The sequence below is a fragment of the Pangasianodon hypophthalmus genome, chromosome 27, assembly GCF_027358585.1.
Source record: "Pangasianodon hypophthalmus isolate fPanHyp1 chromosome 27, fPanHyp1.pri, whole genome shotgun sequence".
NCBI lineage: Eukaryota > Metazoa > Chordata > Actinopteri > Siluriformes > Pangasiidae > Pangasianodon > Pangasianodon hypophthalmus.
This window is the reverse complement of record NC_069736.1, coordinates 17,021,505-17,031,094: the sequence shown is the minus strand read 5'-3', so window position 1 is coordinate 17,031,094 and position 9,590 is coordinate 17,021,505. Positions and strand designations below refer to the sequence as shown.

At 39.2% G+C, this 9,590-nt stretch overlaps 1 protein-coding gene across 1 annotated transcript; it reads left to right on the top strand.

The window, feature by feature from the left end:
- Window positions 1-368: 368 nt before the first annotated feature.
- On the top strand, window positions 369-8,913 carry LOC113531483 (GTPase IMAP family member 8). The gene is made up of 8 exons (XM_053230302.1): window positions 369-505; window positions 2,055-2,747; window positions 3,343-4,047; window positions 4,542-5,231; window positions 6,163-6,193; window positions 6,809-6,922; window positions 7,815-7,919; window positions 8,058-8,913. The coding sequence occupies exons 1-8, from the start codon at window positions 481-483 to the stop codon at window positions 8,506-8,508; spliced, it is 2,814 nt and encodes a 937-aa protein (XP_053086277.1). The 5' UTR covers window positions 369-480; the 3' UTR covers window positions 8,509-8,913.
- The last annotated feature ends 677 nt before the right edge of the window (window positions 8,914-9,590 follow it).

The window sequence follows — 9,590 nt, the reverse complement described above, 5'->3', positions numbered from 1 at the left end:
AGCTGTCTGTTATCTTAGATATGTGATTGATGAACATTTTATGCCTTATTTATCAACAGGAAACTTTACCCTGGTAATAATTAATTAAGCATTGGCAGCCATTTCAGCTATGAGACATTAGTGAATAAGGAGTTGAGAGAAAGCTTTTCAGCTTTTACATGCTGATTGTACTGTTTTAAAAATCACTGACCTCAAAAGTGCTGTTTAGATTTTGAAATAAAGAACTTTTTTTCAGAGGTTGAACTGAAAACATCAGAGCAGTGTTGTTTAGGAGTCTGTACCTGAATTACACATTACAGAATTACAGCCTGGATATTGGCCTTTGATGCATTATTGGACTTTGTAACAAGGTGGTGGCTGAAGTCATCTGAGGGTTTTTCTATTTGGCAGGTGTTGTTTCACAGAGTGAGCACAATAATGTTTTGCTTAATGCCTTTTTTTTCTTTATATAAACCTGTAAACATGTAACACTACGACACAATGACAACTGAAACTTCGTTCTACGGTAAGTTTAATATTCTGATTTAATAAAATAACATTGTATACTATAAATGTAGTGAGCTAATGGTTGTGGGTATTATGGAATGTCATTTTTGTTGCATTATGAAATGTTTCATTTACATAAGAAGTGATTCAGGACCAGTTACTCATCATAATGGTATCAAAGTAATTAATATTGTAAAACTCTACCCGTTCTTTTGAAACTCTTCTCTCTGAATCTGATTTGTTTTGATTTGTGCATTGACCTTCTCTACAAGTAATAAAGATCATTCTGGGTTTATGTGGGTTTTTTTTCTTTTTTTTGGCAGTTATACAGATTCGGTCGCATTGTTATGGAAAAAGCTAATGTTCAAATGTTTGGCCACACTGACAGTACAGGCTTCACTGGTTTGACCTTCAAAAGTCTGAGAAACCTGATAAGTAATGTCTATTCTTTCTTTATCTGAGAGATGAGACACACAGATGTCATGTACTCTGGAAATTAGAAAGTCTTTACTAAAAGTGGCTCTTTCATGTAAAAAGTTGAAAACAAAATGAATATAGCTGATACTCAAGGGTGATCAAATAACCCCTGCAGCAAACAATCCTCCGTGTGGTAGAAGTCAAAGCATGGTGCTTATCTTTCTGTTATGACTGACACCTACAGAATGGTTTCTCAAATTCAGGATCCAGTGTGTGCAACCTACTTATATGACTTTTGCAGACACAATTTGGTGTTTTAGAGACTATAAGTCTAGAATGTGGTATCTGTAGTAAGTCGTGGATGCCAAAACAGCCTACAATACAACTAAAGTTTTGTAAGTCGACAAAACCTAGAACAAAACAAAATCGCCAAAAAGAAATTATTATGACATTAGATATTTCTGACCTTACTTTTCCAAATTCATAAAAAAATCATGAAATCTAGTTCAAAGATGTCAAGTTTCCTCTTCTGTTTATCTTGTGTGATTTCATCACTGCGATTTTCATAAATGTATTCATCATCATATCATTTTGTTAAAACCTACACTTAAGGCTGATTTACACTTATGTGTTGAAGCATGTTTGCGTGCCTGAATCACAACGCAGAGAGATAAGCTTTATGGCTGTTGCATTCCCGGAAACACTGTTGAGATGTTATGACCCTTCTTTACATCTTTCCATTTGATATAGGCTGAGAATGTGCTCCACAACCCTTTTGGAAAAGTATAGCCTGTTAAAAATCTTATAGATGAAAAACAGGTTCTTAAAATATCAGCAGTTTAATTCTGCAGGATTGTGTACTTTCTTTTTTCCTTTTAATGTACTCCCATTACAGACACAGCTCACATCATTCCATGATTGCTAGACCTGAGGATTTAAGCACTTGGTAAAGTGCACCAATACATGAACCATTTGATGCTGATTAATACAGACATAAGAAAAAACGTTAGAAATGCTTTTCGTGAGAGTTGACTTGGTTAAAATTGATGTCACAGTACATGCAGGTATGAAAGCGTACAACAGATTAAGTGTGTGTGTGCAATGGTTTAAATTAAATTTGAATTCAGGGAATGCATATTTCTCTTGTGCAGGTGATATGTCCGAGCTGAGGATTGTGTTGTTGGGATATAGAAATGCTGGGAAGCGGTCATCGGGAAACACAATCCTGGGTGAACAAGTGTTTCACACTGAGAGGACCGCTCAGTGTGTGCAGGGACATGGAGAAGTAGCAGGGAGGCCAGTCACTGTGGTTAGTGCCCCAAGCTGGGTCAGGGAAAAACCTGTAGAGGAGAGCACTGAGCTATTTAAACAAGAGCTTATGCTCAGTGTGTGTCTATGTCCTCCAGGACCTCATGCTCTACTTCTCATCATACCAACAGCGGTTTCTTTCACAGAGAAGCATAGAAGTGTATTAGAAGGATATTTAGAGCTCATCAGTGAAAACATCTGGAGCCACGTAATAGTTCTGTTCACTGCTGGGGACTGGCTGGGAGATAAAACCATAGAGCAGCACATTGAGTATGAAGGAGAGGCTCTCCAGTGGCTGATTGAGAAATGTGGTGACAGGTATCATGTGTTCAACAATGCAAATAGACGTGATAAAGATCAGGTTGTAGAGCTACTGGAGAAGATCGAGGAGATGGTGGCAGAAAACAGGAAGCTTTATTTTAAAATAAGTAGAAAAATTCAACAAGTGCTGGAAAAGAAGAAGAAAGCTGAGAAGAGAGCATTTCAAAGGATGGTGGTGATGCAGAAACAGAGAGAAGACATCAGGTCACAGATGGGTAAGTCTGACTTTTTTCCTGTGTTCATGGACGGCTGGTGTGGAGTGAAACACCCCCTAGATTTCTTCTCCATTTTGGCCGATATTTTTAGCCTGCTTTGGTGACACATCATCAGCAGTGATTGAGAAGACATGTGAAATTCACCTGCTGGTGCAGTGAACACCAAGAAGGTGAATTATTTACTCTGTTGTCCTTTTTCCCCCAAAAAGTGCTATAAGATAAGAAAATAAAAGTAGAGAGAGTAAGCACACACTTTCTAATCAAAGTATAAATTACACAAAAGGACACAATAAATAAATGACACAATAGAACTGTAAGTGAACAAAAGCATTACACACTAGAATTATTCAAAAATAATTGGAAATAATGAATGAAGATATCTGCTTTAAAGTGTGTTTGTAATAGTTTGTCGCACAGCATGTTTATTATGCCATCAAGAAGACCTAATGACGTAATGCAACCCAAATAGTCACTGTCGCTGCCTGTTTCTCTAGTTATTTTGTATTATGGACAAATTTCCTTCACTGCTTTTTTACATATGATTTATTCATTACGAAACTCATTTCTTCCTCCTCTTGTTGATTTTCTATTACAGGTCAGACCAGTAGATACTCGGAGCTGAGGGTAGTGATGTTGGGATACACAGCTTCTGGAAAAAGTTCAACAGGAAACATCATCCTTGGGAAAGAAGTATTTGAGTTAAAGAGAAACGCTCAGTGTGTGAAGGGACAGGAGAAAGTAGCAGGGAGGAAGGTCACTGTGGTTGAAGCTCCAGGATGGCACAAGCATACGCATGTAGAAGAGAGCCCTGCTCTACTTAAACAGGAGATTGTGCTCAGTGTGTCTCAGTGTCCTCCAGGTCCCCATGCTGTACTGCTGATAATACGTGTGGACAGCCCGTTTAAAGAAAATGATAAAAAAGTAATAAAGGGGTATGTGGAGCTTCTCAGTGACAGAGTCTGGAATAACACTATTGTGCTATTCACCTGTGGAAATTTTCTCGGAGATGCAAAAATAGAGCAGCATATTGAGTGTGAAGGGGAGGCCCTCCAGTGGCTAGTTGAGAAATGCGGGAACAGGTGTCATGTTCTGAGCAGTAGGAACAGGGATAATAACACTGAGGTTAGAGACTTACTGGAGAAGATAGAGGAGCTGGTAGAAGTAAACGGTGGCAGCCATTTTGAAATAGACAGTAAGATTTTACAGGAGGTGGAAGAGAGGAGGAGAGTGGAAGACGAGAGCGCAAAAGAGAGAAAGAAGAAAGTGCAAAAACACAGAGAGGACATCAGATCACAAATGGGTAAGTGAGTGTTATGAGAAACAATAATGATAATGACAAATAATGGGAAAATAAATGTTAAATAAGGAATGAAACACTTAGTGTTGTGCTATTATAAGAAAATAATTAAAGCTGGGGTGGTGCGATGAATGTGATGAGTTCCTGTTACCACCCCAAAGGTGATTATTTTCCAATAACAGCAGGTTGTTGGAGCAGTGTATTGTGCCTCATATACCACAGTGATTTGCTGAAGAATACACTTTTTTATTTCTTAATGAAGGAAATGTCATCTTGTTTATCCATTTAATCCCACATTGCATATTCAGTAAGGCAAATGTGCAAAACACATGATGTTATGCATATATAAAAGATGCAAACAAATGTAGACCTTGAAAATCAGCTTGCACATTCTATTGATCTTTTGTTCTTGAGTTTGTTTTTGATTTTACAACTGCAAATTTATATCAGGCAAGCCATTGGACAGACTAAGTAACTATTTTTTTTCATGCTGACAGTGGACACATATCATCACTCAGAACTAAGGATTTTGCTAATGGGTTTTCAAGGCTCTGGGAAGAGTACAGTAGGAAATGCGATCTTGGGCAGTAAAGAGTTTGAGCTGAACAAAGCTGCTCAAAATGCAAAGAGAGAGGGAACAATTTCTGGAAAGCAGATCACTGTCGTTGAGGCTTCAGACTGGCGATGCGTCAATGTAGAAGACAGTGCAAAGTTATACCAAATGGACATAATGCAAAGTGTGTACCAGTGTGTTCCAGGACCCCATGCTTTGCTCCTGATCATACGTGTGGACTCTAACTATGATGAATTGCATAGAAAAGCAGTGGCTGAACACTTGAACCTTCTTGGTAAAGGCATCTGGAGTCACACTATGGTGGTGTTCAACTTTGCACACTGGCTAGGGAACATCACCATAGAGCAGTACATTGAGAGTGAAGGGAAGGCCCTTGACTGGCTAGTTGAGAAATGTGAGAACAGATATCATCTATACAACAGCACGGAAGGTTCTGAGCCCACAGAGCTGCTAGAGAAGATAGAAGAGATGGTGGCCAGGAACGGTGGTGCTCATTTCGAAATAGATGGAAAAATCTTACAGGAAGTGGAAGAAAGGAGTAAGCTCGAGGAAAGGGCCAGAGCACGGCAGATGAAGGTGCAGAAACGGAGGGAGGTAACCAAAGAGAACATGGGTGAGTTCATGTTGTGTTGTTTAATATAGTGCCTTGTAAAAGTATTTAACCCCCTTAAAGGTCATCAGATTAGTTTGGATTACAAAGACACTTATGCCACAGATTGTTCCAGCCAGTAATTCAATTCAATTCAACTTTATTTGTACAGTGCTTTTAGCAATGGACTTTGTCACAAAGCAGCTTTACAGAAATCTACAAATTTTAGATTTATGAATTTATCCCTAATGAGCAAGCCGGAGGGAACGACGGCAAAGGGAACACTCCCTGAGACGATATGAGGAAGAAACCTTGAGAGGAACCAGACTCAGAAGGGAACCCATCCTCATCTGGGTGACACCGGATATTGCAATTATAAATAATTCCCTTCTTAACTGTAATTTATTTTATTGCAAACCAATATGCAATTTTGACATTTTCAAAGTCAAAATTAATTATTTGTCAGCAGATTAAACACTGAAAAATGCTGCTCCGTACTTGGTAGAACCACCTTCTGCTACAATAACAGCTTGAGGGTTTTTTTTCCTTTGAAATACTTGCTTACAAATAATTAATTCTGACTTTAAATTTTCATTGTAAGAAAATATGAGTTTGCAATAAAAAATACAGAAAGGAAGAATATGTGTATTTATCATTTGTTACTCAGACAAATCTGATCAGTTCTAGGGGGTTTATCATCTGTGAGCTAGTAGTGTTGGTGTACTGAGACTGCCAACTTATTATAGTGACATGCTATTAGACTGAGTATGTATCTCACATACTGGCTTTACTTCATCTAGCCTTTCATAAGACAAACTGGCATTGTTAATCCCCTAACCACTCAATTAAGCACCGCTAGCCTTCTTAGTATGACTATCAACAATGCTGAACAGAAGAATAACTCATTTGTATCTTTGAATTCTCTCACATTATCTAATTCTCTCCCTTCTGCAAGGATTGGGAAGGCGTTCGCCAGGAGACACAAGGTAATTTAACAAAAGTGAGCTGATGTGTGATATACACTATAGGGTTGAAAGTATGTGGACACCTTACCATCACACCAATATGTGGTTCTTCTCCAAACTGTTGCCACAAAGTTGGAAGCACACAATTGTCTAGAATGTCTTTGTATGCTGTAGCATTAAGATTCCATTCACTGCAACTAAGAGCCGACATGTTCTATCATGACAATGACCCTGTCCACAAAGCAAGGTCCATAAAGACACGGTTTGCCAAAGCTGATGTGAAAGGACTTGAGTGGCCTGAGACTTCACCTCAACCCCACAGCCGCATTCCAAAATCTAGTGGAAAGCCTTCCCAGAAGAGTGGACACTGTTATAACAGCAAACTCTGTGTTAATGTCTATGGCTTTGGGATGGGCACATATGGGTATGATGGTCAGGTGTCCACATACTTTTGGCCAAATAGTGCATCTACAATATAGCATTGATGTTGTGATCTATTTAGCTTAGCACTTCTGAGACCCAGATCAGATGAATGTATGTGCTCCTGTTAGTTGCACTGATAAAACAGAATTAGAAAGACCTTTTCCACTACAAGGCACAGTGCAGCATATCACACCTTCTCTATATTTTTTTTAGGCCTCAGATAGAGAGAGGAGCATCACCAACACCTAGCAATATGTCCATGAGAAGCAACAATTCTTTGGAGCTCCCACTATACTTCAGTGGGGAAATCCTTCCGGATCATCAAAGGTACATTAAAATTTTCCACACATAGAAAATTGACCCTATGCAGATACACAACTTAATGTTGAAAATAGAATTTTATATAGGACTGTGTTTTAACCCTGCTCTCCCATCCCATTCCCAAATATTCCCACCCACTTCCACAGAAAGTCTGACCAATCCCACCTGCTCCAGCAAAAATGTTGGATTATTTCTAACCACTCCTGCAAAAAGTTTGCCCGATCCTGCCCATTCCTGCAGACACCCATGACCAATCCCACCTCCACCTCCCACCGTGCAGAAAATTTGCCCCATCCCACCAGCTCCTGCAGAAACTTTGACTAATACCACATGCTTCTGCAGAAAGTCTGCCCAATCCCACTCACCGCCGTAGAGACTCTTTACTGATAGTCCCTGCTCCTGAAGAAAGTTTGACCAATCCCACCTGCTTCCGCAGAAAGTTTGACAAACCCCACTGCCTCCAACAGAAAGTCTGACCAATCCCATCCACTCATGCAGACACTCTTGATCTTGTTTGCATCTATGATATGTTCTACTTCCCAAAATATAAACCATTTATTAATTTAAATCACTATGACCCTAAACAGGTTAAAGCAGTTACTGGGGATAAATGAATGAATAGGGTAAATTCACTGTGTGAGCACCCAGTACACTCCCATGTTAACGCAGCAGCACTGGGATCCTACAGGACCCTCAAAAAATTTTTATTTTTACGTTCATGGGGGCTGGATTGGGGCAGTCAGATGTGAAGCTTCCAGAACAAAGAAAGACCAGGTTTTTTAACATGGGAGTGTACTGGGTGCTCCTAAATAGCTGAGAGTCCAGGCTGTGAAAATATCGCATATTATGAATATTTGTAGGAAAATGGATAATAAAATGAATGTATATTATGTTTCAGGTTGTTGCTGGAAAAAAGACCTACACCATTCTACAGTTACCAGTCAATGAAGAGTGGGCAGACAGTGGCTCCCTCTAGTGGGACACTTTACACCGAACACCATGGGTACTGACTACTAAATACTGAAAATAACCCCCAATTTTTGTCAAAATAATGTTGATGCTTTTTTGTTAGTTATAATTACCTTTTTTATGTAAAAGCTCTTTAATAGCGTTAACATGACTTTTTTCCCCCACTTCATAGTAACCTGGCCAGTCTGACACGTCACCCCAGATGTTCAGTGTGTAGAGATATACTGAGAAACCCAGTGTACTTGCCTTGTGGACACTTGTCCTGCAGTGCATGCTCCATGCATACGTGCATACAATGCCATGAAGTACCCAGAACACAAGATCCATTTAACCAAAATGCTTCGGTTGCATCATTGGCTATGAATGTCCAGCAGGCTCTGTCAACTTCTTCTGGTTCTCTTACTCCATCAAACGACACTAGAGCTGGAGATGTTGTCTGTGATTTCTGCTCTGGGATACAGATGAAAGCAGTGAAGTCATGTCTGACCTGCACTGCGTATTACTGTGAAACTCACGTGAGGCAGCACTACACAGTACCAGCCCTGCAGAGACACAAGCTGGTGGAGGTGAATGTAGACGTGGAGTTTCCAACTTCATCACAGGGCTCTGGAGGTCTTTTCTAAGACTGACCAGACTTATACTTGCACACTGCGTGCACTGTTGGAACATAATGATCATGAGAGTGACTTTAAATAGAGTTATTTTCCAAAACAGCTTGATTCTGATTTGGTATAATGGTGTACAGTATAAACAAATTGGAACTTGGTTTAATTTAATAACATAAATCATACAAGGACAGAATTATCAAAAAGGTTGCATTCTTTTGTGACTTCTCCTATGTGTCTAGTGTCTGAGTGACCCACTGAATTCACATACACAGGAAGGATGATGGGACTTTATTGTCTATTCTGCAAAGAATTTGTTTAAGCTAGCCCACAGCATGAATATCCCGCTCTGCTGCTGCTCAGTTAGATTATTTACAATATTATTGCATTATTAACAATATGTAAAATAAATGTTAAAATACACTGTCTTATATAATTGCCCATTTTTTTATATATCTGTACTCATAAAATACCTAGCATGACTAGCACAGTATGACTAGCATAGCTCACATGGCTAAGTCATTCCTGGACCAGAAGAATGTGGCCATCGTGCCATTAATTATATTAAATTACAACCAGTTCGAAACTACAAAATGTTAATGCTATAAAATCTGCACATACTTTCAAAGAATTCAACAACCACAACAAATGGCACATACGAAAGAATATTTTGCTCAGGCAGCCTCAACAGAACTTGCTAACATTAGTAACTTTGCACATGTGAAAATGCTAACTCAGAGACCAGTAAAAAAAAAAACATCTCTAAAATAAACTTAACTAGCTTAACCAAATTTATTTAAAAGCATAAATAGTTCTATTAATAGTCCAATTATATTGACACTGAGGGCATATAGCGTATTTTAATACTACTTTACAGGAGGAATTAGAGAGCCGAACTTTTGGACATGGTATTTTCTCGTTTGCCGCTTAAGACAGAAGGGCCTGAGAGCAACCTAGTTTGTCTTAAAAGGATGGCCAAAACGTGTAACTGATGAGGAACTAATACCTTACCTTGTGAGAAACACAGAACAGACGGTGGAGTCTGACTGTCTGATGTGGTTGGTCTCAGGTGATTTTACGTCCAGGGCTACGACCACAGA